General features: G+C 39.2%; 3 protein-coding genes across 3 annotated transcripts in view; 2 read left to right on the forward strand and 1 right to left on the reverse strand.

Annotated features, from left to right (window-relative positions):
- LOC138746082 (F-actin-capping protein subunit alpha-2) overlaps positions 1-6518 on the forward strand; it is a 35327-nt gene extending 28809 nt beyond the window's left edge. The window contains exons 9-10 of the mRNA XM_069903876.1: positions 2097-2159; positions 5563-6518. Of these exons, the coding sequence (XP_069759977.1) occupies positions 2097-2159; positions 5563-5703 (204 nt within the window). The 3' untranslated portion in view covers positions 5704-6518. The remainder of the gene's footprint in view (positions 1-2096; positions 2160-5562) is intronic.
- A 13045-nt stretch (positions 6519-19563) lies between these two features.
- Positions 19564-27683, forward strand: part of LOC138746083 (suppressor of tumorigenicity 7 protein) — a 152720-nt gene continuing 144600 nt past the window's right edge. The window contains exon 1 of the mRNA XM_069903882.1: positions 19564-19593. The gene's annotated coding sequence lies outside the window, so the exon portion shown is untranslated. The remainder of the gene's footprint in view (positions 19594-27683) is intronic.
- Positions 20139-24580, reverse strand: LOC138746084 (uncharacterized). The gene is made up of 2 exons (XM_069903890.1): positions 21976-24580; positions 20139-21875 (listed from the first exon to the last, which is right to left on the reverse strand). The coding sequence occupies exons 1-2, from the start codon at positions 22572-22574 to the stop codon at positions 21257-21259; spliced, it is 1218 nt and encodes a 405-aa protein (XP_069759991.1). The 5' UTR covers positions 22575-24580; the 3' UTR covers positions 20139-21256.

Here is a 27683-nt window from a genome sequence, read left to right on the forward strand (position 1 = left end):
TGGGACTATACTTGCTGGAATTCAGAAGAATTAGAAAGGATCTTGTAGAAACAAAAAAATTATAGAAGGGATAAATAGAAACGGGAAAATTGTTTGCACTGGTAGGTTACACTCGAACTAGGGGACATAGCCTCAAGATTCAAGGGAGTAGATTTAGGATAGAAATTAGGAGGAACTGCCTCCCCCTGCTCAGAGAAGTGAATATGTAGAATTGTCTGCCCAAGGAAGCAGTAGAGACTGCCTCATTGAATATACTTAAGACTATATTTGAGAGATTTTTTTTGCATAGTAGGTGAATTAAGGTTTATTGCAGAGAGCATACATAATATCACATACAACCCTGAGATTCATTTTTACTGCAGATGAAGCAGAATTACCACAGTGCAAAAAAAAAGTGTATTCATGTAAACAAAGAACATAAACAGATAACAAATATAAACAAGCTCTTCAATACTTTGAGAATTTAAAAATCAATTAAGTGCACAAGAGTCCTTAAATAAGTCATTGATTGAGTTTATTGTTGAGAAGTCTGGTGGCGGAGGGGTAGTAGGTGTTCCTGAACCTGGTGGTGCGAGTCTTGTGGACCTTTACATCTTTCCTCATGGCTGTATAATTCTTTCCCATTACCAACAGAACACTGGCTTTAGTTTATACTACCTACAAAATGAACAGACCTTAATTCACCCCGGTGCTTTCTTGGGGCTACCTCTGGATCTGTATCTTCTTGTCAAGAAAGAATAAGATTATCCTATCTAGTGATGACAAGTGCATTCAACTCTAAATCTCTGTCTTGGAAGTAGATCACAATTCATTGATTACTGTAGCTTGGCCAAAATTACAGATTCATTGTCACCTCGAACAATTAGGAATGGGGAATCCTGGCCTAGTCAGATGTCAGTATGCCACAGGTGATTTTTTTATTTATTTTTAAATCATTGCCCTCCATTCCAATGATCCTGATTTAAATTTGATTAATCCGTACTGGGTTTTTTTCCCCCAAGGTAACATCTTCTTGAAGCTTGATACTTAACTGCTTGCATTATCTAGATTTGTAGTATTACCTGGCCTTTGTGAAGTGGGCAGAAGTGGTCTTGTAATAAAGACCAGAATTTGGTTAACTTTTGTTATTTTCTATGATATTTTAATCTATTTGCATGTGTAAATTTCTTTAGATCTCAATTGCTTCCTACCATTTCAGCCTTCATATATTTATAAAAAAAAGTATTCTGATTCTAAAAGAATTGCAACATTGTGAGCTACACTGAACTCCATTTGCATAGATTTGCACATTTCAACCTTAATATTTCTTTGAAATGTAAAAAAGGTAAAGGTTCCATTATTGTCACGTAATGCTATATATAAAATGTGACATTCATGAAATTCTTTAACTTTTGTCGAGCTTCCATTAGTTCTGAAATCAGTTGGCTCCTGGTTTTGTGTGACTCTCAAATTTGGGTAAAATGGCTTTCATTTTCACCATTTAAATTATCGGTAAAATGGTGAATAGTTGAAGATCAACATATTCCAGAACGCTAATGCCATCCTATAAACCTGAGTACTCAGCCAATAACCAATTTCCAAACTAGATCAATAATTTGTCTTCTGTTCTGAGATTCAATTTCAGTTGTCTCATCTATTTTTTTCCCAGATATCTTTGCATTTTTATAAATTACAACTATAGACATTCTTGTGCTGTTTTAAAAAATTCATAATAAAAGTTCAGTCAAGTTTGCTCCTACATTTCTGGCACCATGTGATCAACTGAAATGTGTTTAATATCTAAATTTGCAATATTATCCAAATTATATCCTGTTAACAAATGTTAAATGGTCGATAATTTCCTGATTTTCCCCTGACATAAATTATGAACCTTATCCAAGACTCAAAATAATACTTCATTGTTTTTTTCTTCAATTTTTACACACTTAACTCTTCACAACTGTTACCACATGATCTACACATGCTCCCAATATTTTTTCTTCTAAAATCCTTTGTTTCATTTTAATAATAATTGTCTTAATCTCTATTCAAAATAGTGATTTTTAAACCACTGGTTTCTTCTAGGAAAAAAAAATTTGTTTTGTTGTCTTTTACAGAATGAAGCCCAGATGGCTAAAGAATTCACAAAACTCGTAGAAGCAGTAGAAAATGAATACCAGGTATGAATGTTTAGTTCAAATAGATATTTGTACTGAATTCTTGTGTTCCTGGATTTGAATTGATTTTACCTTTATAAACCTTTTTGGCACACCAAGTTATGGCTCTCATCAGGTAAAGGACACTTTCAAATCATTCAGGTGGAAAGTGTGGAAATACATTCTACTGTTATCTGGCTCTTGTTTTAAATGCCTCTCAGGATTTTTAAATCAGGCCTTGAATGTGTATACATGTAAGCATTACCATGTGTGAACCTCTTTCCCCCCCAATAACTGAATTTCAGACTATTTGGCTCCAGTATGACTGGATATTGAATGAATTTAGTTCAGACAACTTTTATATTTGTATCATATTTGATCAGTGCTGCTCTGAATCTGAAATAGTAACTGAGATTTTCTCTCTAGGTACTACCTGATCTGGGCATTTTCCTTTTGGGTTTTCAGTTTCAGTGACGGGCCTGCACTGTGTTGCAGAGCTTTAATATGTCCCTTTGTTTTTTTTTCCTCATTAAATGCCATTATTAATAAATAGATGGTTCTGTGGACATGGGATCATTTCAGCCACCTTGGCATCACCTGATTGGGGATATTGCCAATCTCCAACTTAAAACAAACTTTGCTTCTCTCATTTTCCCAATTCTGCTGAATGCTTTTCAACTGAATTGTTCAAGCCAGTCCTGAAAAAATACAGTTGTTTCTTAAGTATTGAAGTTCATGGGGATTTGTCTGATAATGGACAGTTATTCTAGTGAGGAGAGACTTGTTTTTCCTTGTATAGAAAGTGTTTGGGAGTTTTTAAAAGGTAAATATTAGCTGGTAATAAAATGATATATCTAACCAATATGCCACTAGGATCATCAATTATTGATCATGGGTATGGATCGATGCTGTGGGCAATTTTTAAAGTTTTTTTTGCAACCAGAATGGGTCTTGTTCTCGAAGGCTGCAATTGCCATCCAATAATTCATTCCAAGAGTATGGACTGGGGAATCCCATATAGTTATTTGCCATTTTTACAGCAGGTCCAGATCCCTCTGCAAGCTTTGAAAGTCTTCCTCACTGTCCATAATGCCTACAGACTTAGTGTCATCTGCAAACTTGCTGATCCAATTTACCACATTATCATCCAGATCATTGATAGAGGTGACAAATGTCAATGGTCCCAGCACTGATCCTTGAGGCACACCACTAGTCATAGGCTTCCATTCTGAGAAGCAATCATCCACTACCTCTCTCTGGCTTCTCCATGTAGCCAATGTAAAATCCAGTTTACTACTTCACCATGAATAACGGGCACCTGAACCTTGCTGACTAATCTCCTGTGTGGAACCTTGTTACTAAAGTCCATGTTGACAACATCCTCAGTCTTTATCAATGTTCCTTGTAACCTCCTCAAAACACTGGTTAAAACACTACCTACCACAAACAAACCCTTGTGGACTATCCATAATATGTCCCTGGCTTTCCCAATACTTGTATATCCAATCTCTTAGGACATCTTCCAATAATTTACCTACTACTGACATTAGGCTCATCGGCCTATTATTTCCTGGATTACTTTTTGAGCCTTTATTAAAACAATGGAACAACATGAGCTACCCTCCAATCCTCTGGAACCTCACCTGTGGCTAAGTACATTTTAAATATTTCTGCCAGGATCCCTGCAATTTCTACATTCGCCTCCCTCAATGTCGGAAGAAATATCTTGTCAGGCCCTTGAGATTGATCCACCCTTATTTGCTTTAAGACAGCAAGCACCTCCTCCACTTTAATCCATGACCTCACTGCCAGTTTTTCTTACTTGCCTAGACTTTGCCAGTTTCGTAAGTAAATACTAATGCAAAAAGAACATTTTAGATCTCCCCATCTCTTCTTCCTCCATACCTAGCTGACCACGCTGATCTTATTGTTCTTTTGCTCTTGATATATAGGTATATACATTGTCTGCCAAAGCAAACTTGCATTCTTTTAACCATCCTGATTTCCTTATTTTTTTCTTGCTCTTTCTAAACTCTGCAGGTACCTCATTTGCTCCTTGTTGACTAGATCTGCTATACACGTCGTCGTCTTAACCTGATCACCAATACCTCTCGAAAACCAAGTTTCCCATTCTTATTAACTTTAATCTTGACAAACACTACTTTCAAAATTTTGCCTTTGAAGGCCTTCCTCTTGGCGAATACAACTTTTCCAGAAAACAACTTATCCCAATCCACTCTTTCTAGATCCTTTCTCATTTCCTCAAAATTGGCCTTACTTCAGAATGGAATCTCAACCTGAAGACCAGACCTATCATTATCCATAATTAATTTGATATGAATAAGTAAATATGATCATTGGACCCAAAATGTTCTCCTTCTGTCACCTGTCCTGCCTTGTTCCCTAAGTGGAGATCCAATATTCCAATCTCTCCAGTTGGTACCTCTATACAGAATATTGATTTAGAAAGCATTCCTGAACACCTTTAATGAACTCCAAGCCATCTAGTCCTTTTATAGTCTGGGAGTCCCAGTTAATATCTGGAAAGTTTAAAAATTCTTTCCATCACAATGTTTTCCTGCAGCTGTCTGCTATATCTCCACAGATTTGCTCCTCCAATTTTTGCTGACTATTTGATGGTATGCAATACAACCCCATGAGTGTGGTCATACCTTTCCCTTTCGTCAGCTCAACCCATATAACTTCAGTGAACAAGCCTTGTGGTCTGCCCTGTCCGAGGACAGCTGATATTTTCCCTGATGAACAATGCCATTCCTCCACTTTTCAAGCTTCCCACTCTGAAACAGGACCCTAGAACACTGAGTTGCCAATCCTGGCCCTCCTGCCACCAAGTTTCACTGTAGGCCACAGTGACATAATTCCACTGCCAAACCACGCTCTAAGCTCGTCTGCTTTTCCTACAATTCTCCTTTCATTGAAATAGATGCCCTGAGAATATTTCCACCACATACAACCCTTTGATTTTTGGATTGCAATCTTCACACCATCTTTTTTTCCTTCTCCACTCCACTATCTACTCTGGTTCCCATCCCCCTGGAAATCTAGTTTAAGCACCTCCGGAACAGCACTACCAAACCTTCCCCAAGGATATTAGTCCCCCTCCAGTTCACATGTCATGGATCTGTATTTTTCTGATACGCCTTTGGATTCAGTGCTGGCTTGAGTGATGGACCTGTGGTTTAGATCCACTATTATCTGACCTCTGACTCTTCCCTGACGTCTGTACTTGTATGTTGGATCACGTCCTGCACTGCGTTAGCTTGTGATTCTGACTAGAATCATGGGCTTGTAGATTGGTATTTTCTGACATTTTTGTACTTAATTTAAAAAAAGACCTGGCAAGTTATTCTTGTCTTTTTAGTACACTGTTTATTCAGGAAATCTTAAATGTATTTACCTTTTGCAGACGGCTATCAATGAAAACTATCAGACTATGTCAGACACTACATTTAAAGCCTTGCGCCGACAACTGCCAGTCACCCGCACCAAAATCGACTGGAACAAAATCCTGAGCTACAAGATTGGCAAAGAAATGCAAAATCTTTAAAAGGAAGTTTCGCATGACTGGATAATTTTCGTGTCTGTTTTAAAAAGGTCTGGTCTCACAAGTGTGAAATCGTTGAATTACATTTATAAATAATTTGGGAAATTGTCTCATAACTTTTTTTTAATACACTTTCAGTTGATCACCATTAGCGCTCATGAAAGGCATACTGTGCACAAGCACATGGCTTTCAAAGCACCATTTCCCTCTAAAAATGTTAAAATACTTCAACTCTATGGTTTACTTATTAATATGACTATTCATTTTTAATGTATTTTCCCTTTATGAAATATCCAGACAGCCATGTTTAGTTGCCATATGTTTACAGTACCTTGGTGAGACCATGCCTTTTTTGGTTCCTGCTTATTATTGTTGCCGAGGATGGAAGCAAATCTTAATTTTAACAGATTGGGTCTTTCTTTCTGTTCCTTTATTTAGGTGAACGGTTACTGATCACTTGTATCTAAGATGTATCCCTTCATAGATTGCAATTACTTTCACATTAATTTCTGAACTTGCCTTTATTCTCCATAGGGATATTCTGTTCAAGGGGTAAATAATGTGGGACAGAAAATACTGAATTAATGGGTAAATAATTCAATATGGTTAGTAATGTTTATGCTTTACTGACATGCACTGTCTCAGATGTAGTTAATATTTCTTGCAAAAATATACATGAGATGCAGTTACTGCTTTGTGCCCACAAACTCCTTCTTCAATGAGCTGTGTATTAAAAGTTACCCATGAGTTATTTTTTATGAAGCAGACGCCACTGTACCTGAACAAGACACATTGTAATATAAACCTGTATTCATTAATTTGTGTGCCAGTCTGTTTTATTTCCTCCTTTAAATTACCTACATTTAATTCTTTAATGTACTTTGTATATAATTCATCTGTAAATGACAATTAAAATTGTCATTTGATAAATCTAGGATACATTTCTGAAAGAAATGCATGGACGTGGTAACAGTTACAGTGCCAATACCCTTTCCCAAGTTTGCTGTAGTTTGATGTAAATATTTTAGCAATCTGGAAGCCATGGCTGGAGATGTACTGTTTATGAAGGAGCTTAGGGTGCACCTTGACTTGTTTTAATAAAATGGGCAGCTTCTCCCAATGTTATTTGAGTAATTTTCAGCTCAGTGATGAGAAACTTCCAATAAGAGGTTGCATCGTAGTTTGTTTTACACATTATAGCTCTAGTGTCAAATGAATCTGGACCTAGATGGTTTGTTCTTGAATATGATTTTTTTTTAAAAAATGGTGTTGATGTTGTAAATAAGTTACTGTATATATGCGTGTAATAGTTGGGTCCACTCCCCCCATTTTTTTCCCGGCCCACCCACCCATCTGATCTCCTGAGGCCCCGAACATTGCCTTACCAGTCAGTCCAGCTGCCCATCGGAGCTCCCAATGCCTTAAACAACACAGATACTTAGCAAAGTCAAAAGTAGCAAGTGTGTGTGTAATAGTCGACCCCCTAAATTTTACCCTAAAAATTGTTCCACAATATTTGACTATTACACACGTATATACGGTAAACCTGTTATTTGTCAATATATTAAAATACTTTGGCATTATGATTTTGCACGGAATATCCATGAGCAAAGTGCTTTTGTGACAAGCATAAAGGGAGCATGGATAAATATGATTTTTGGTCTAAACTTCTATTGTACAGATCCAACCAAGTCATTGTTCAAAATATACACTTGGATTACTGTGCGCTCTAGAAAGTAAAGGCATTAAAATTACTCAACTTTTGTATTGTGGAAAAAGGTTTTCAGAAAAACTAGATTGATAGAATTAACATTTATGTTTCCTGTTTCAAGATTCATTTTCTGGTGAACAGATTAAAAACTGGATGTGGGTGGGAAATGAAAAGTCCATTGTAGAAATTGTTCTTATTTTTTAATTCAATTGGAATAATTCAAATGGTTTCTGTAAAAACAAACAGACGTGCTCATTAAATAACCTTTTCCTAGTCCTAAAAATACTCGTATTCCATATCCAAGCTCTTAAGTTAAACGTTTTTGTGTGTGACCAACTTGTATGTTTTACTTGTAGTATTTGCTGGAAGTTTATTTGATTAACATTAGCTCTTTTTTTTATTGCTGATTGGCTCTGTTAGTTCTTACAAGGTCTTCTCCAGGATTTAATTACATAATCTAGTAGATTTAAGACGAATAGATCTGTACATTTAAATATGGTTTCCAAAGATAGCCTGTATAACACAGTTAATGCTTTCCAAGCAAGTTCAGTGCTATGGAAAACGGACTGCACAAAGCAAAATGACAGTGCATTATAATGTAATACATTCTAAACCTATAAAAGGGATATATAAAACTGATCTTTATTGGCAATAAGTGAACATCGTTTATTTAAGAAAATATTTGTCAAATCGCCCACAAGACTTCCGCAGGATAGTTCAGGGAGTGTGATCACTGCGGGGACAGCAATAACTTTCAACACAGCCATTTAACTCTCTCTATTTCATGGCAAATTCCAAGGGGTCCCCTCCATACAAACTGACACTGTTCAGTGGTTTGGAAATTCACTGGTCTGCCATATCAGCAGATATGGGGGGGGGGGGGTGGGGGGAAAACAGAATCCCATCAGTGAAAGACACCTCTGCAGGATAGTTTATTTACCTCCTTGCATTGTATGGGATTTGAAAATTGGTTGTGTTACCAGTATGACATGTTATAACCATTCCTTGATTCAAAGCATTTTGATGGAAAGGACTCGTATGAATGAAAATTACATTTTATAAGGACGTTGAATTGTTGATAGCAAGTAAACAAAAACATCTTTAGATAGATCTTACTGCCCATTACTCCGTGCTGAAAACAGCAAATCCCATACACGTGTCCTCTTTCTGCTTTGAATGAGCAAATTGTAAAAGTAATTGTAAATTGAAAGGTCTCAACTAAATCGTGGTTATGACTGCTTTAGTATGCAAAGAGCCTATTTTTTTGTCAATAGAGTCCTGTCATATCAGAAGTGAATTTTGAATCATGGTACTTTGGATTTGAGAAGCGTAATTTCCTGACATTTCTTTCTTGCAAAGTTACTTTAAATTGGTTGTAAAGATCATGGAAGTGGATAGCATATTACATATTCCAGAAATATGATGGATCTGACCAAAACATTTTGCAGAACAAATTGCAAAAACTTGCTGAGGTTCTAAATGCAACATCCCAGAATGTAAATTGCCGTCCAATGGAGCTCCTTTTCCTAATTTGAAAGTAACCTAAATTGCGTAAAATCTACCCAATGACCTGGCAAAATGTCTTGAATATATTTGTGAAATGTTGCACATAATTCGAAACAACTCAGCAAGTTATTGAAGAAATCTGCTCCAGGTGAACGACAGTGCAATTAATGTAATGTTCCCAGGATCATTCTTGTGTGGCTCATCTTTTACATTTTTTTTATTTAGAAGACTATTCCAGTCATTTAAAACTGTGTCACCCAATTAACCTACAACCCTGTACATATTGGAGGGTGGGAGGAAATCCGAATACCTAAGGAAAACCCATGCAAGTCACGGGGAGAACGTAGAAGCTCCTTGCAAACTGCTGAATTGGAACCTGGGCCACTGGCGCTCTAATAGCGATGCAATAACTGCCATGCTAAGCTCTGCCACCAAAGCATCATTTGCTTTTTTTTCTTTTAACTTGTAAGTTAAGTTTCAAAGATGGATGTTGGTGCAGTATGTTTAGAGATGTAGTAGCTGCTGGATTTTTTTTTAATGTCCATCCAGTTCATATTCTGCCATCTGGCAAGAAGCAAAACATTTTGACTATTCATGACCATCTAGTAGTATTCCCGGTCCAGGCATCGGTCCAAAGTCACCTGATACCACTGAATGCAGGACACAATTGCCATATGTTATCTCAGTTTACTATATGCACAAGGTTCACAAGGGATGTTAATTGCACCTTGGCCACATTTCCCATGACCCATATCTACTTGTTGACATAGCAAGATTTTTGATGTAAGGTGTTAAAACTGCTTTAAGTACATTTTTGCCTTTTGAAATCAGTAACCTAAATACTTGGGCATTTGAATAAATGGGGCAAAAATCACCTTGAAATTCTGCATATTTTTCGGCATCAAAGTTGCTAACTTTTAGAGCTACTTGGATCCAATCACGTCAGTTATGTTCAGAAAAGACCTAAAAATGACATAAATTGAATTACTGTAATTTCAGTAACATTTTAGCCTATTGTGTCCAATCTACTTTTATAAAATCCATCTTATTCACCCCTTGCTGATCAGCTTCAAATTGTTTGTGATTATGTTAATATTTCTAACATTAGTAGAAATTAATTAAATTGTTTTTTCCTAAATGGGTGTTGAGGCAGGGAATAAGAATTGAAATGGATATTTAAATGAACAGCACAAAAAGGTGTGAGGAAATTGAAGAATAGATTAGTTCCAGATGAAAAGTTAGCTCAGCCTGTGCCAATGCTATCCTTTCAATAATTTTGATCTGAATAATTAAAACTACAGCAGTTTCCTGTGTTCAAACCCTCAGGCATTAATGAGAAGCTTATGCTGATAAATTGCAGATCAGAATTGATATTAAGAAAAGCGGGAAGACCATCTTTTAAGTCAAGAGCATCTGGTGTTTAACATTTGGTGTCGTGTGAGAAAAGGTGCATTTAGGTTTTTAGACTTCCTCCATTTTGCTAAGTGTTCCAGTTTAGGGCAGGTAGTCTTGAGTTAAAATTCCATCGTGGAACATTCCAGACAATTTTTGGGTTTTTTTTTATACATGTAACTTTAGATATTACAGCAAATTAAAATTCAAGATTGATTTTTTAAAATCAATGTAGTTAAAATGGGAGACATGGAGATACTAAATGACAATTCAGCCATGACAGGGGGGGAGATAGTGCATTTGATTACACTAGTGTAACTGAGGCTGCAGCTCCACCATGTGGTGCATTGATTGTTTTGTACAAATTGATTGCATGTCCAAGTTCATCCTTCATGGAGAAACCAACCAGTTTCTATTGATTGCATTGTTTAATGTTTGCTGTCCCTGTGTTGGTGCAGATTGAACCTTAAATATCCCTCTGTGTTTATAAAGAAGTTTGGAAGTTTATATAGGGGGGAAATAAAACAAAAAATAAAATATTCAGAAAAAGTTTTAACATAAAATGTAACTCAAATGTTTAGAAGATCCAGAATCGGAGTCTCAACCCAAAATGCGCCGTTTTCATCTTGTCATCCTACAGGTAGGGAACCAGAAGTGCACGTCGTACTCCAAGACTGGTTTCATCAGTGTGGTAAAAAGGTACTACCAGATTACTATTGTTGGATCAGTTTTGCTTAATTTACAGCATGTCTCCAAATTACAAACCCAGGCATTAAATATGCATTTTAAACTCAGTAAGTGTGATTTTAAAAACCTTTCTTTGCAAAATTGATTTTCAATGTTTTCATTTTGGTTAGTGTCTGATAGAGCAGGTATGTGCAAATATTTTTATGAGAACAGACTAAAAGCTTTTATATAGACAGGTAAAAGCATAATTCACGGGGTATAGGATTACAGTGAAAATGAAGATCAACTGCACCAACCAAGGGCAGCGTGAGAACAGTGTCGTGGAGTTCATCTGGGAGCCTGATAGCTGCAGGGAAGAAACAGCCGGTTGGTGTGCACTTTCGCACTGCCAAGCCTTCCCCAGACAACTAAAACAATTATTGAAAAGATTTGAAATGCTATGATTGGAATAAAAAACAAAAATGCTGGAGAAATTCAGCATCCATAGGAGTGAAAGTTAGATAACCAATATTTTGGGTCTGAATCCTTCAAGGTGTGAGCAAAAAGCAGGCAAGTGCCTGAATACAAGGGCTGGGGGAGGAGGAGCACAGGCAAAAGGTGATAATTGGATATAGATGTAGAGGGGAGGATAGGAAAGGAGAATTGATTGGGGAGGGGTGCAGCTCTGTGAACGTAGAGCTGGAGGAAAGGAGCCAGAGATTGGTGCGGCATATTTGGCGGAGTGGTTAGCGCCACGCCTTTACAGCGCCAGCAATCAGGCCAAGGGTTCAAATCCCGTGCTGTCTGTAAGGAGCTTGTAGTTCTCCCCGAGTCTTCGTGGGTTTTCCATTTTCTGATTTGATTATTTTTAAATTAGAGATCTTCCGATTTAAATATGGCCTTCCTTCCCAGAAGGAAAGAAAATTTAAAATGTATCAGGGTGATAGCTTCTGGATTTGGAGGGTTCAAATGGAAAATGGTGAAGAAATTGCGTGCTAATATCTCATGGTGGAAAAAATGAGCAATGAAGTGCGTACATCATTTATCTCAGGGACCAAATAATAAAATATTTGTCTCGTCCAGGAAATTCGACTGGATGCACTAAGCAACCAGACTAATAATCTTCAAAGAAACTACTGTGAGTTGCCACCAAGATTTTTCCTGAGAGTGCAGCCGGGAAGAGCACTTACCATCATTAGCAATTACCTACCACCTCTTCGGTTCAGACTCACTGACTCCTCCTCCATTGGCCACTGTGGCATGTGACTTGTTGTTCTGCATGCTGCTGCCATCAGGCAAGAGGTCTAGGTGCCACAAGACTCAAACCAACCGGTTCAGGAACAGCTCCTCCCCCTCCACCATCAGACTCCTCAAGAACAAACTCAACCAGGGACTCGTTTAAGGGCTCTTTTGCACTTTTTTCTCTCTATTACACAGTTTTACATTTCTTTATTTGTTGATGTGTCCATTACATAGTTATTTTTTCACTACCAGTAAGTAGTAATTTTGCCTCACCTGCAGAAAAAAGAATCTGAGAAGTATGTGGCATTATGTATGTACTCTGGCAATAAATCTGAAATCTAATGATGATATTGTGACTACCTGACAGTGGTTCTCAACCTTTATCTTTACACTCACATACCACTTTAGGTAATCCCTATGCCATAGGTGCTCTGTGATTAGTAAGAGATTGCTTAAGGTGGTATGTGGGTAGAAAGAAAAAGGTTGGGAAAACCACTGATTTAATCAAACCTAATTGACTCGTTATGTGCACGGTTTCTTAACTAAAGGAAATGGCCCAATGTCAATTTTTCTCAAGCAAAATATTTCAGTAACAAATAGATCTAGAGCAGCGATTCTCAAACTTCCCACTCCACGTTCCACCTTAAGCAATCCCTTTCTAATCACAGAGCACCGATAGCATAGGAATTACTTAAAGTGGTATGTGAGTGGAAAGAAAAAGGTTGAGAACCATTGGTTAGAGTTTAGAAATAGGAAAGTTTTGTTACAATTCCTAATGTCGCTGAGGCCACACCTGGAGGACTGGACACAGTTTCCGTCCCTTATACTGAAGCAAGGTTATCGTAGCATCAAAGGCAATCCAAGGTTCACTCACCAGGCTAATTACTGGTATTAGAGGTTTGTTGGATTATTGAGAGAGGCTAAATGGATTGTGTCAGTATCCTTTATAGCTTAAAAGAATAAGGGATAATGTTATTTAAAATTATAAACGAACTAAAGAGTTATGACAGGAGAGATGTTGATGTTTTCACTAGTGGGGAACTTGCACATAATTTCAAGATGAGGGGCAAGTCGTTTACGTTTGAGGTACAATGAAACTTGCAGAGTGGGATGACTCTGGAATTCTTTACCCTCGAGTCGTTATTGGTAGCGAGGAGGTGGATATATTTTTGGAAGATCATCAGATTGAGGGCTATTTGGATCCGCACAGCGAGGGAATTGAGGGTGGTTGCAGATCAGCCACGATCAGAGTGAATTGGGTGGGGGGGTGGGGGGCAGGTGGCTACTCCTGCGCCTATTTTCTTGTGCTCTTGTCAAGCAAAAGGACTGCTCTGATATCGTTCTCTTGTGCATCTCTTTTGTGAGAGTCATTCTTGGATTTCTGCCAAGCTTTGATGACAAAATAATTTATTGGCAAAAATACCACAGCCTGTGGCTTATATTTTCTGATTTATCAGGTTTTTAGCATCAGGTCTAAACAGACAAGGAAAGAAATATACATCAATCCTTCAACAAAATAACCATTTATCGCCCCATCAATGTCTCTCATAATTGTATAACTCTCTATCAGATCTCCCTTCATTTCTGTTTGATGAAAATAACAATGTGCATAAAACACATTTATTTTGTCTGGTGTCACAAGATAAGCATGGTTCCACACTTTGAGATTGGGTTCAATTCCACTTCTGAGACTTAACCATTTCATCTGAGCTGCACTATTGAAAATCGTTCTTCACCATCAGACGGTTTTTATTTTAAAAAACACATTGGAAATCCAAAATAAAAACACAAAAATAGGGGGAAATGGTCAATAGGTGAGGCAACATACATGTAAAGAGTTAATGTTCCTGACTGATTTTTGCAGTCGTAGAGCACAGAAGCAGCACTTGCACTCGCATGTCCATGCTGACCATCAAATACCTATACTAATCCCATGAACCAGCACTTGGTCTGTAGCCTTTTATCATCATCACCTCAAGTAATGTGTTCCAAATTATAATCAACCTCTGGATAAAAAATCATTTGCTTAGATGCCTTCTAACCTTCATCTTTCTCATATTAAACTTATGTTCTTTGATCTTGGACATCAGCAGAATCCCAAACAGAAATGAGGAACAGTACGAGAGGAAGATGGATCTGCTCATTGAATGGTGGTAATGACCACAACCTTGCGCTTAACATCAACAAAACCAAGGAGATGATTGTGGACTTCTAGAAGTCAGGGGAACACGGCCCAGTCCTCATCGAGGATCAAAAACTTCAAATTCCTGGGTGTCAACATCTCAGGATCTGTCCTGGAGCCTCCATGTTGATACCGTGGAGAGGATTCTGACTGGTTGCATCACTGCCTTGTGTTTGGTGGTGCCAACTCTCAGGACAAGAATGGACTCCACAAGGTTGTTAACTCAACCTGTGACATCACAGGCACTAGACCTCACTCCATCGAGGGCATCAACAGGAGGCGGTATCTTTAAAAAGCAGCCTCTATCCTCAAAAGACCCCCACCACCCAGGCCATGCCCTCTTCATTCTGCTACCATGGGGGGAGGGGGGGGGAAGGTACAGGAGCCTGAAGATCTGAAGATGAGCACTTAACAGCACAAGGACAACAACTTCCCCTCTGCCATCAGATTCCTGAATGACCAATGAACCACAGACACTGCCTTACTTTGACTTCTCATGCACTTTTTAAATTTTATTTTGAGGTGGTTTATATGAATAATTGCACTGTGACGCTGCCGCAAAACACCGAATTTCATGAATTGTTCATGACAATAAATTCTGATTCTGATCGTTTCCACCACACCCCCGTCTTCTCTGCTCCAACCCAACCTACCTAGCCTTTCAAATCCAGACATCTGACAAATCTCTGCACTCTCTCCAGTACAATCACATCTTTCCAATTGCACAGTGAACAGAACAACACACAATACTCCAACGGTGGCTTTCCCAGAGTTTAAGAAGTTATCTTATTTCTGTGCCCTGACTGATGAAGTCCGGTATCCTGTATGCTGCCTAACCCATCTTATCCAGCTATGCAATTACCTTCAGCTATCAATTGACTTGTATCAGATCCCTCTGTTCCTTTGTACTATCTGGAGCCCTTCCATTCACAGTTCATATTCTACTCTTATTCGATACACTTGGTATTGCATCTGCCATTCAACTGCCCAAGTTACCAGCTGAACAATATTGTTCTGCAACCATAGACCTTGCTGTCAACACCATCAAAGATGTCTGTGCCATCTGTAAGCTCAGTAAGCTTATTTCCTACATTCATCTCCAAATTATTAATGCATGTTATAAACAGTACTATTGATTATTTATCTGTTAAATTCATAAGAATTTTGTAGTGCCTGTGTGACTGTCGTTAAACCTCCCTGCATTAAATCAATTTTCAAATCGTAAAACACTTCCCAACTTCCTGAAATTGTAAAAAGTGTGTTAAAGATTGAAATAATTATTGTTGCCAAAACCATATTAAAGAGAAGAGAAGGTGACCTCCAGTACTGGTGGTCCATTGTGTTTCCAAAGGATTAGTAGAATTAAACTGACTGCTGATAAGAGGCAAAGGTATTGGTTGTCATTGCCTTTCTCCTAAGAGCATTCTGCTTTTCAGTCATCTCTAATTAGCAGGAATATATGTCTGGATGCATTTCTAGGAGACTGCTCTAAGGTGACGTTTTTAATGTTGATCACTACCTGCAGTAGAAATTGTTTTAAGGTAATGGTGTTAGCTGCCTTTATAAACTCACCCAAAGTCCCATTTTATTTATTTTTTTAAATTATTTTATTTATGAATTTAAACCACAGTAATAATTGCATCACATTCCATTCAAAAATGATTAAAAAAAAAGTTTTCCACTCTACTCACAAAGTAGAGCTGTTGACGAGACTTCTTTATGATGGTATCAACGTGGAGGCTCCAGGACAGATCCTGAGATGTTGACACCCAGGAATTTGAAGTTTTTGATCCTCGATGAGGACTGGGCCGTGTTCCCCTGACTTCTAGAAGTCCACAATCATCTCCTTGGTTTTGTTGATGTTAAGCGCAAGGTTGTGGTCATTACCTCTCGTACTGTTCCTCATTTCTGTTTGGGATACTGCTGACGTCCAAGATCAAAGAACATAAGTTTAATATGAGAAGGATGAAGGTTAGAAGGCATCTAAGCAAATGATTTTTTATCCAGATGTTTATGCCCCATATAATGCCCAATTTTATTAATTCAGTGTATAGAGTTCAGAACAGGCAGCTATTTACATATGTCACTCACTTCATGCTGCTACTATGACATATTTTCTGTATATTTATTCATGCTCTAAACACATTTATTGTGATGGATCAGAAGTGTGATTATTAATGGCTCTTTCAAACAAAACATATAGGATTATGAAGGGTATGGATAGGATAGATGTGGGAAGGTTTTTTGAGCTGGCCGGGGAAACTAAAAGGGGAGGACACAATCTCAAGATTCAGGGGAGTAGATTTAGGACAGAGATGAGGAAAAATAGTTTTTCACAGAGAGTAGTGAATGTTTGGAATTCTCTAACCAGGGAAGTGGTTAAGGCTGCCTCATTAAACATATTTAAAATTCGGTTAGATAAATTTTTACATGACAGAGGAATTAGGGGATATGGGGAGAAGGCAGGTAGGTGGAGTTAGGTCATAAATTAGATCAGCCAAGATCGTATTGAATGGCGGAGCAGGCTCAATGGGCCATTTTTGGCCTACTCCTGTTCCTACTTCCTATGTTCCTATGTAAAGCATAGCAATGTTGTTGTTTTGCTCACATTTCATATTCTCCCTAGATTGACCCACAGAGTTAATGTGAGAAATGTTCCTTTGAATGGGTAGTGAGTGACATTTTGATGGGATTATGGACACTGGCCTTGGGCAATGAGTTTTAAATGACTGCAGTGGAAAATTTGCTGAAGCAAAACTGGTGTGCAGAGTATGCCAATGTTATAAACCTCGTGCTCAGCTCTTGAAAGCTCCGTGTATGGCCTGGCCCGCTGATACTAATGTATTGCTGGGCTTTGTGCCAAAGGTCAAACAAAATGGCAACCATGTATTTATATATTTGATGTAAAAATATATCCCAAGATGTTTCACAGCAGAGAGAGACATGCAGAAATTTTAGAACACATAAATTGCAAATGAATAAAGAATTAGGAACTTGAGTAGGGGACGGTGAGTCAGGAGGGAGATTGAAAACTTGGCTGACTAGAGTGCTAACAACATTGTACATAATGTCACCAAAACCTAGGAGCTGATTGTGGACTTTAGGAGGGGAAAACCGGATGCACTTATCATTGGGGGATCAGAAGTGAAGAAGTTGAGCACATTTAAATTCTTGGATCTCAGTTGTCAGAGGACCTTTCCTGCCCAACAAATGAATGTCATCGCGAAAGAAGCTCATCACCACCTCTTCTTCCTCAGGACTTTGCGGAGCTTCAGTATGACATCAGACATCCTGGCAAACATCTACAGATATGTAGTGGAAAGTGTAATGACCAGCTACATCATGGCCTGGTATGGAGCCACCAATACCTGAGCAGAAAGCCCTGCAAAAGGTAGTGGACACAGCCCAGTACATCACTGGCAAAATTTTCCCCACCATCAAGAAAATCTACAAGGAAAAACGCTGCCATCGGAAAGCAGCAGCAAACATCAAGGATCTACACTACCTGGGACATGCTCTGTTCTCGCTGCTGCCATCAGGAAAGAATTATATGTGCCACAAGACTTGCACCACCAAGTTCAATAACAGTAGTTACCCCTCCAACAAATTCAATTTGAAGCCCATTTTCCACTGGCATCCCAGTGAATTGGCTGTACAGTGTCCTGGGCCACCCTTAACTGGGACATAACTCATCCTCTGGGATCAGTGTTCTACCTTCAACTGGAAACGGGTAATTTTTTGCTGTCCATTTTCCACTGGTTTTATCAGCACGCCGGCGTCAGTAGGGTCGTGGTCAATCCCCAGTGTGAAATGACCTCATTTGATGTCAGCGTGCTAACAGTTTTCTTTTTCCACTTGTCCCTGACCTAGTTAATTCCCAGGACAAGGTGCCAGTAGAAAAGGGGCTAGGGATTCATTTAAGGACTCTTAATTTGCTCATTATTTATCATTGAATATTTATTTTCTGTATTGTAGGTCAGTTTGTTTGCTTATTTCTTTGTTTACATTCTCTCTTCTGTATAGTCATTTCCTTTTTGTACTACTAATAAGTAGAAATTATGCCTGGACCACAGGAAATCTGGATTGTATGTACTCTATGACAATAAATCTGAACTTTTCCTTTGAATAGGCTTGCTTTGAGATTTAAATAGATTATGGGTGATCTGACTGTAATCTCAGCTCAAAATTCTTGGATATTCTTTCACATCTAAGTACTTATTAATTTCAGTCTTTAAAAATATTCACTTTCTTTTTGCCAACCATTGAAGAGAGAAGTTCCAAAGACTCACCACCTTAAGATGGGAATAATATTTGCCTCATCCCTATCTTAAATTGGTGTCCCCTAATCTTAAAAAGCAACCCCTACTTCCAGATGATCCAACAAGAATAAACATTCCCTCCACATCCACCCTGCCTAGACCCCCTCAGGATCCTACTGGTATCTTTTTTAGTAAATGTAGCAAAGGGTGGAAAGCACCATCAGGGAGCTGAAATTTATCAAAGGCAATAGAAAAGGAATAATCAGAGATGAATGCTGGATGAAAGTCGCATCTGTAAGGTGACTGAAATTGGACAAATAAGACTTTGAATACATTTGTAAATCCGCATTTGCAGTTTTTTGAGCTCAATACATCCGGGATAGGGGCTCAGAGTATATTTGGGAAAAGTGCAGTTGTACAATTTTTGGTGAGCTTTTGAAAAATTTGGAACTTGAAAGCTGAGAGGAAATATTACATCAGGAAATGTCAATGCATGTTTCAGTGTTTAATCTATAGGGAAGTAAAATAGTAGTCAAGGAGGTTGACACTGCAGAGAGTGAACAAGTCATCTTAAAGGTGTTTAGATAATGGAATCTTGTTGTTTTGTTCCTGAATCAGGTACCATTACAATGTTATAGATTGGTTTCTGCTGTACAGATAAGAAGCAAGGACAGATGAACAGGAGAGGAAATCAGAGTTTGTAGCAAGTGTGCTAACCAAGCGAATGAATGAGACCAGTGGTGGGCTTGTTAGAACTCGTAAAAACCTTATTTTGACTTGCACGCTTCTGCTTTTAGGGCATTCAAAGCTCCTGCCCCAGCGCACCGGAAACCAAGTCATCATGACGTAAGTGCATTACCTGCACGCACGCAGGCCCTGAGCTTCTACCAGAAAAGAAGGCCTTGCGACGTCTTTGATGCGGCTGCTCCAATGACGTGAGTGTGACACACAGAGCCAGTTCACCTAAATATGTGTGTTGCCACAAATATATTTTAATCTTTGCTTTGATTTACCCTGTATTCATTTGGAAGAAATTTTGGCATACCCATGATGTGATGTTGGAAGAGCATAGGGATGACTTTGGATCTATGGGAAATAGTGAAATATTGCTGGTTGTTAGAACCACTTAACTGTTGAGTTGTACACTACAGAAATGGTATTTCAGATCTCCCCCACCACATTCATGCTGACTATTTTTCCAACGTATATGAAATTGTACATTTTCTTGAAAAATCTGAATTTTAAAAAATACTCATCAGATAAAATACAGGTTTAAAGCTGGTGGTTTTAGGTAATGGCAGTCCAGTAAATGATTTTTCTTGTTTCTACATGTCAAAGCTTATTCATGAAAGAATTGGGCCAACTAAATGTCAGTCGGTGATTTCTGACATAATTGTCTGTGGCTGCCTTGGTATGCAAATACTTTAAGGTATACATTTGAACATGCTGAAACAGTGAGACAGCTCTTTTATATCATAAATTATCCCCAGGAAACAACATTTTATTTAATTATATTCTTCACAGAAGCTCCTTCTGTATTTATCAACTCAAAACTACATAATCTTTAGTAATTAATTACTGAAAGTATTAAAATCACATTTTTTGCAGCTTCACCCACAACTGATGCAGCGCTTATAATTAAGCAGGTTCTCAAATGCAGTTACCAGCAAGAGTACATAAGCTATTACTGTACTAAATTTGCAAAGAACATTGCATTTGATTCAAGTAAAGCATCACATATAGCCAGAAGTAAAAGCATGTCAACATTTACAGAAGGTCCACTATGAACCCATTGAAAGTGTTGATTAATTTAACATGATTTACAGTTATTTAATGATTTTTTTAAAAAATCAATTTACAGGAACAATGTATTCTAGAAGCTAAATGAGACCATGCAAGAGGTAAACAATTTCTGGTTTACATCACTGTAATGAGCATGGAAACTAGGAGAAAAACAGTTGCTTCATATTCAACCGTTATCTCCGATATGGTACCAAGCTGTTTTTTGTAAAGAAAAATCATATTGCAAAGTAAATTTTAAAGTATTTTGAAAAAACAGCAATAGAATATTCAGAAAATTCCACTTTTGGCACCTTAAAATTACTAGGATCATCAATCTGATAAAATTACACTATTTGCAATCTGGTAGAGTTCTAACTCTGGTTAAATGTTAGAACACTCTGTTCTTTAAGCTAGCTGAAGTTTGTTACTTCGGATGTCAGAGGTAACTTTGAAATCGACAAGTCTCTTATCAGCCAAAGTACAAACTTTAACAAAGATGGTTTGTTTTATTGTTGAATCTAAGCAAAAAGGACAAAATTTGTCCTGGCTCACATCACCTCAAACTTGATTGGAAATCTTTCTTGGTTTAAAGGAAAAAAAAAAGTATCAGATGCATAGACACATATGATATAAAGTTCAGGTAAAAGTAAATTAAAATTACAGATAGTAAACGATGGTAAGCAAGACACATGATCCATGTTACTGATTTTTTTTTAAAAGAAAAACGTAAAATAAAATCTATAATCTAATTTCTAACCCCAACCTATTAAATGACCAATTACTATCAAAACCAGGGATCAACTACTAATTTCAAAACTAATTTTTTTCAAGAACTAGAGAAAAGGATAATTTAACAAAAAGCAAAAATTGATCTATAAATTTTGAAAATAATTGGAAAAGGAACCCCAGTGAGAAAAAAACATGTTTTAGTAGTTGAGCACCTAATTTTTCTAAAGAGATGTCATCAAATCCAATAACTATTGTGTATGTGTGGGAGGGACAACATCTTTCCACCGCAGCAAAATGAGCCTTCTCGCAATCAGGGAAGCAAAAGATTGAGGGAGTCATCTTCCCACTGCTCCCCAGTAATGAGTGCCCAGGTGCTGACAGGGTTGTTGGGATGGGAATGTAAATGGAGTAGTCCATTGAGGCAGGTAGATTGTGGTGGGAGGAGGGCGGATGGGGGAGGGAAGAGGCTGGAAGGGGGAAAAGATGATGGTGGTGGTAGGATGGAGGAGAATGGAAAGAGACTGGAGGAAGGAGGCCAGAGGGCGAAGGCTGGATGCTGGCTTCCATCAACACCACCACAACCTCCAACTGTCTCTCCCCACGCAGGAGGTCATGCTCCTTGTCCTCTTGATCTATCTCCCGGAGCATCCCATGGATCTCTGTTGTGACCTCCGGCATCCTTGTGGGCTTTCTTCTCCATTGGTTCCTGTAGAGGAATGGAAGATATAGGAGATCAGAAAGATGGCACATAATGGGCAAGAACTCACAAAAGACTAATTGGAAAGATGAAAAAATGCTGTTCTTACCTGCCCCTGGCGCACCACCAGATGAAGTAGAAGTCCTGGGGGCAGTTGAGGTTGTGGGAGCTTTCAAGGTACTGGGAGTGGCATATGAGGGATGGAGGAGGGAGTGGAAATGAGGGACTGGGGGTAGATGAGGTACAGGGGGCATCGCTATCTTCCACGTCCTCCTCCTGTGGTGCCAAACTGGCTTCAGGTGAGTGAATGGGAGCCCGCTCACTGGCAATCAGGGACATGGGGTTCGCTGATCGGCAGGTGCACCAGATATTCTTGGCCAGGTTGTAATATGACCAGTCCAGCTGGTCCCTCCCACTCCTGCCATTGTGATCAACAACCTGAAATAACTTCCTCCGAAGAGTCTTCATTTTCGAGATCACCTGGGGCTTGTCCCTGGCAATCCTTTCATATAATGGGCCGTCTTTAACTGTGTCCATTAAATGAAAGGAGGCTGCCTCCTCAAAACAGTGAGAGGAGCTCCTGCACCTCCCTATCTCCCCAGTTTGCGACCATTTTAAGACCGAATTAATTGAGGAGTGGTTAGGCCTTCCTGTACCTCCAAAGATGGCTTCAGGAAATTGATTCACCATGTGGTTACACGCAATCATGCAAATACATCATCAGCATGTCACTAAATTGTCGTCCCAGCATAGCCCAGTCCCTTTCACATTGCGTTAATAGGCACGCAGGTGCCAGATTGCCCCAGGGATGATACACCCTATCTCGGTAGTCCATCTCCGGGGTGACCTGTATGCTGATTCGCGAGCATTCACACTGGCATGTTACCCAGTATATTAGGACAGTAATGGTGAGTGCCAGTGTGAATAGGGAGTGTCATAACATAAAAATAAAACACATTTAATTATGTACTTGGAACTTTGGAAAGCGGGTAACTTGTTGCATAACCTCCAAAACTGTACACTAGGTCAACGAGGAACATCCTTGCTTTCAGAACAATAAGGACAAATAATTCTTCCAAAAGTTCCAAATAAACGTCAAGTTAAGAATATATTTTTGTGCACACATTAGTGGCAAAGGCATGAAGATTGACATTAAAGAGGTGAGCAAGCACTTTGTGGGTGAGGGACGAATTGATGGTAATGAAGGGAAGATGTTGTCCTGGAAGCAGATGCAATGGAAATGGCAGAATTATGAGAAAGGAATTAAATTGTTACAAGAGACGGGGGCGTGAAGAAATGCAGTTGAGGTAGTTTGTGGGCTTGTAGAAAATGTTGTTTTTGAGTGTCAGATTCGGTTGGGTCAAAGAGAGACGAATCTGGGCTCAAGGGTTTGCAATCAAAAGTAACTTTATTAACACAACAATTAATAAGAGAGAATTTATAAGTCATTCACACCCTTCTGAACCTCTGAATAAGGGGAGGTGGATCTGGTATCAGTGTACCCATGAGTAAATGCCCCCCCCTCGGACCCTGATCAGTTAAGAGCGGCAGCCATTATTGATCTCTAACAATTTGAGCAATAGCACAGCTCAGCTTCAGTGCAGCGTGCACCTTACCTACGACCCTTCCAAGCAACGTCTGCAGTAGTGACCTGGCATGGAGCAGTGTTCGTGCCGAGCACCACAAGGCCGAAAGAGCTAGTGTCCTCTGAGCTGGTGCTAAATACAGAGCTCTAGCCAATAAGGATGTTGAGTGATCTGAACCAGCCAATGGCAAAATGTAGTCTGAGCTGAATCTTAACTGGCATTCCACCTGCAAACATGTAACATTGTCTATAACTTTGCAACTTTGAGTGGAACTAAAAGTACACCATGTGTACAGGTGGTATGACTTTCGAATGAGTTTCAGGCAGGGAAGGCCATTTGACCTCCAGCAATAGGCAGGGAACTTCCCTCACACACAACAAATGTCTGTCGAGAGTTTGTCTCCCAAGATGGAAACAGAGTGATTGAGAAATGGGAGAGTGTTGCTTGAGATGGTCCAAGTAAATTTGAGGTTGGGGTGGAAGTTGGCAGCGAAGTAGGTAAAGTTGATGAGCTCATTATGGGTGCATGAGACAGCACTAATGTAGCTATCAATGAAGTAGAGGTAGAGTTGAGGTGCCTTCGTTGTGTAGGCTTGTAGCATGGATTGCTCCACATAGTCAAAAAAAAAGGCAGTGTTGAGGAAGAAACAATGTGCTTTGAGGCCTTCGGGATGGGGAGATGGAGGTGCATAGCATTTGGATGTGAAGATGAAGTGGTGAAGTTCAAGGGACTGGAAGCTGCTGAAGTGATGGAGGGCATGTGAAATATTGTGGATGTAGGTTGGTGGGGGCTGGATCAGGGAGACAAAATGGAGTTGAGGTAAGCAGATACCAGTTCGGAGAGGCAGGAGCAAGTTCACTCCATTCAATAAGTTGTCCCCTGGAATCAGGAATCAATGAAGGTTTTAGGCATGTTTGAATACTCCAGTCTCGATTCAGAAACTCTGCCCTCCAGCAGAAATCCTGCGAGTCATAGCTTGGTCATTCATTGTTTAGAATTTCTTTATGCTTCAGTTGTTTCCTTGGTCATTTTTTTTTTCAATTTCTATGATAAATCTTAATGGAGTACCATTTGTCCCTATCTCTGTGATATTTTAAGCAAAATGTAAAAGTTTTAGAGGGGGTGGAGAAAAGATTTAGTAAAATTATTCCAAGATGAGTGACTTTAATTATGAGAATGAGATTTTTAAAAAAACTTAAGATGCGGTTCCTCAAGAAAGCAGCTTCCGTCATCAAGGACCCTCACCACCCAGGCCATGTCTTTTTCTCACTGCTACCATCTGGAAGGAGATACAGGAGCTGAAGACATACTCAAAATTACAAACATAGCTTCTTCCCTTCAGCCATGAGGTTTCTGAATGGATAATAAACCTATGGACGCTTCCTCAATTTTCTCACACTTTATTTATTTAAATCTTGTATTTACTGAATTGAAATTCATAGTAATTTTGCACCTTGTTCTGCACAACACTGCTGCCACAGATCAACTAATATCATGACACATGTTTATGACAATAAACCTATTGAAAGAGCATATTACGCAGAAAGCAAGTTAGGCTGTGAAATACCCTGCTAGAAGATAAAAATAGATTCGGATTGGGGCACTCGAAACAGAACTAGAACTGTGTCTGAAAGGAAAGAGACAGGGGAACGAACCTTGCTCAATTGCTCTTTCACATGGCCAAGTTAGATTTGACAGGCCGAATGGCTTCTTACTGTACCGACCCATTCTGTAGTTCCAAATAAAAACTACTTGGATGTCCTTATTTATAACCATAGAAGACCTACAGCACAAAACAGGCCCTTTGCCCCTTTTAGACTGTGCCAAACCATTATTCTGCTTAGTTCCACTGACCACCATATCCCTCCATCCTGTTCAAACTTTCCTTATATGCCTTAACCATATAACCATATCCATTTACGGAGCGGAAACAGGCCATGTTGGCCTTTCGAGTCCTTAATTAAATTAAGACTGGCAAATTGTTCAGAAACAAGTGATTCCAAATATGAGGAATCATTTCTCCAGTGTTTCACTTTTGTAATCGATCTGATTTTCTGCTGTTTGTGGTATTTAATAATATATTTAAATAGTTAAAATTAATTACACCTGCATTTACCAATTCAGCTGGCAGCTTGTTCCACACTCCCACCAATCTCTGTGACCTCCTGATGTTCCCTTTAAACTTTTTCCCTTGGTTTTTATATCTAATTTTTAACTCTCCTAACCTCAGTGGGAAATGCCTGCTTGTATTTACTCTACGTACACCCATCATAATTTTGTATATCCCGATCCAATCCCCCTTGTGGATTTTCTGAAAGCATCTGATGATTCCAAAATCCATCATGGATGACGTCTTTCAGAATCATCTGTATATTGATAGTCAGTTCAACAAGAATAACCCTGAGAAATATTGTTCTGTCTATTTCTTTGAAACAAGGCTGAAAAATATTTAGATTTTAATAAATTAAAAGATGTTATCCAGTTTATTCCTTTCAGATACATGTACAAATATTCTCCAGGCCTTGACCTATCATCATAAGATGGGGAGATATTGCAGTTGATCAGGAATTATGCATGTTCTGATGGCATGACTGACTTCTACTTGACAACAGCCTTCTTTGAGGTTGATGGGATCCAAAAGTTGTAATAGAGAAAGTCAATCTGGATAAGTATGAGGTGATACATTTTGGAAGGTCAAACCTGAGGGCTGAGTACAGGGTTAATGGTTGGATACTTAACAGTGTGGAGGAACAGAGGGACCTTGGGGTTGAAATCTATACATCTTTCAGGGTTGTGGCACAGGTAGATAGTTAAGAAGGCCTGTGGGGTGCTGGCTTTCATTAGTCGGAAGATTGAGTTCAAGAGTTGAGAGGTCGTGTTGCGACTCTACAAATATCTGGTGAGACCATACTTCTGGTCACCTTATTATAGGAAGGATGTCGAAGCTATGGAGGGGGTGTAGAGGAGATAGACCAGAATGTTACCTGTAATGGAAAATAAATCTTATGAGGCAAAGTTAGAGGAGCTAGGCCTTTTTTTTATTTGGAGTGTAGAAGGATGAGAGGTGCCTCAATAGAGGTCTACAAGATTCTGAGAGGACTTTTCCCCAGGGCAGGAATAGCAAGCTCCAGAGGACTTGTATACAAAATGAAGGGAGGAAGTTTTATTCACAGAGGTGGGTGCCTGGAATGCTTTGACAGGGGTGGTGATGGATGCTGAAATGTTAGGAGGCATTTAAGAGATTTTTTGGCACAAGGATAAAAGAAAATAAGAGGGCTATGAGGTAGGAAGAGTTTAGTATTTTTTTGGTAGGAATATATAGATTGGCACAACATCAAGGGCCAGAGCCCGTTCTGTGCTGTAATGTTCTATTTTGAGATCTGTGGCTGCATTCAGGTACCAGATTTGCCATGTGTTGCAGGTGCTAAAGACACAACATTGTGTCTCATAGATGGTGGAAGGTTTTCGGGAGTCTTGCAAAAAGCACCTGGGCAGCACAGCTACAGGACCGCTCAGCGCCAGAGTTGATTTCACTCCTGATCTCAGGTGCTGTTCACATTCTCCCTGTTGCAACCAAAATGTCCAAATTGCTGGGTTAATTTGCCATTGTCAATTGACCCTGCTGTGTCAGTGAAGATGGGGTACAAAACTGTTGGGGGGTTGATGGAAAAGTTGATAGAATTTTTAAAAAAGAATGAGGTGAAACTATGAAAGTCTGCAGGCGCTGTGATAGTAGTAAAAACACATAGAAGGGACACAGCGTCTGTAGGAGGCAAAGATCTATTATTACTGATGTTTCAGGCCTGAGTCCTTCTTCAAGGAACAGGAAGGTGGCAGAATAAAGACAAAATTGGCTGGGGGAGGAGTCCAGGCTAACAAGAGATGTTAATTCGTTAAGAGAAGAAGTGAGAATTGATCTTGGCTCCTTTAAAGGAGACAGAAGAGAGAGAGAGTTAGAGCTGGGTGAAAAGTGACAGGGGGGGGGGGGTGTGGAGAATGTAGGGGGTTCAAGGAAACTGGAGAAGTCGCTATTAATGCCTTCAGTTCGAAGGGGAGCCCAGAGACGAGGTGTTGTTCCTCCAATTTGCAAATGGTCTCAGGGTGGCCAGGCCAGGACATGTCAGCAAGGGGAGGGGTGGCCACTGGGAGATCCACTCTACTGCAGCAGGCAGAGCCGAGGTTCCCCCCACCCCCCACCACCACCCCCTCCCCCCACCCCCCACCACCACCA

This window comes from Narcine bancroftii, chromosome 11 (genome assembly GCF_036971445.1).
Source record: "Narcine bancroftii isolate sNarBan1 chromosome 11, sNarBan1.hap1, whole genome shotgun sequence".
Taxonomy (NCBI): Eukaryota; Metazoa; Chordata; class Chondrichthyes; order Torpediniformes; family Narcinidae; genus Narcine; species Narcine bancroftii.

Coding starts and splice junctions, on each gene's coding strand:
- LOC138746084 (XM_069903890.1), bottom strand. CDS start 22,574: ATGATTGCGTGTAACCACATGGTGAATCAATTTCCTGAAGCCATCTTT. Junction 21,876..21,975: donor TGGTGGTGCGCCAGGGGCAG/GTAAGAACAGCA, acceptor ATTCCTCTACAG/GAACCAATGGAGAAGAAAGC.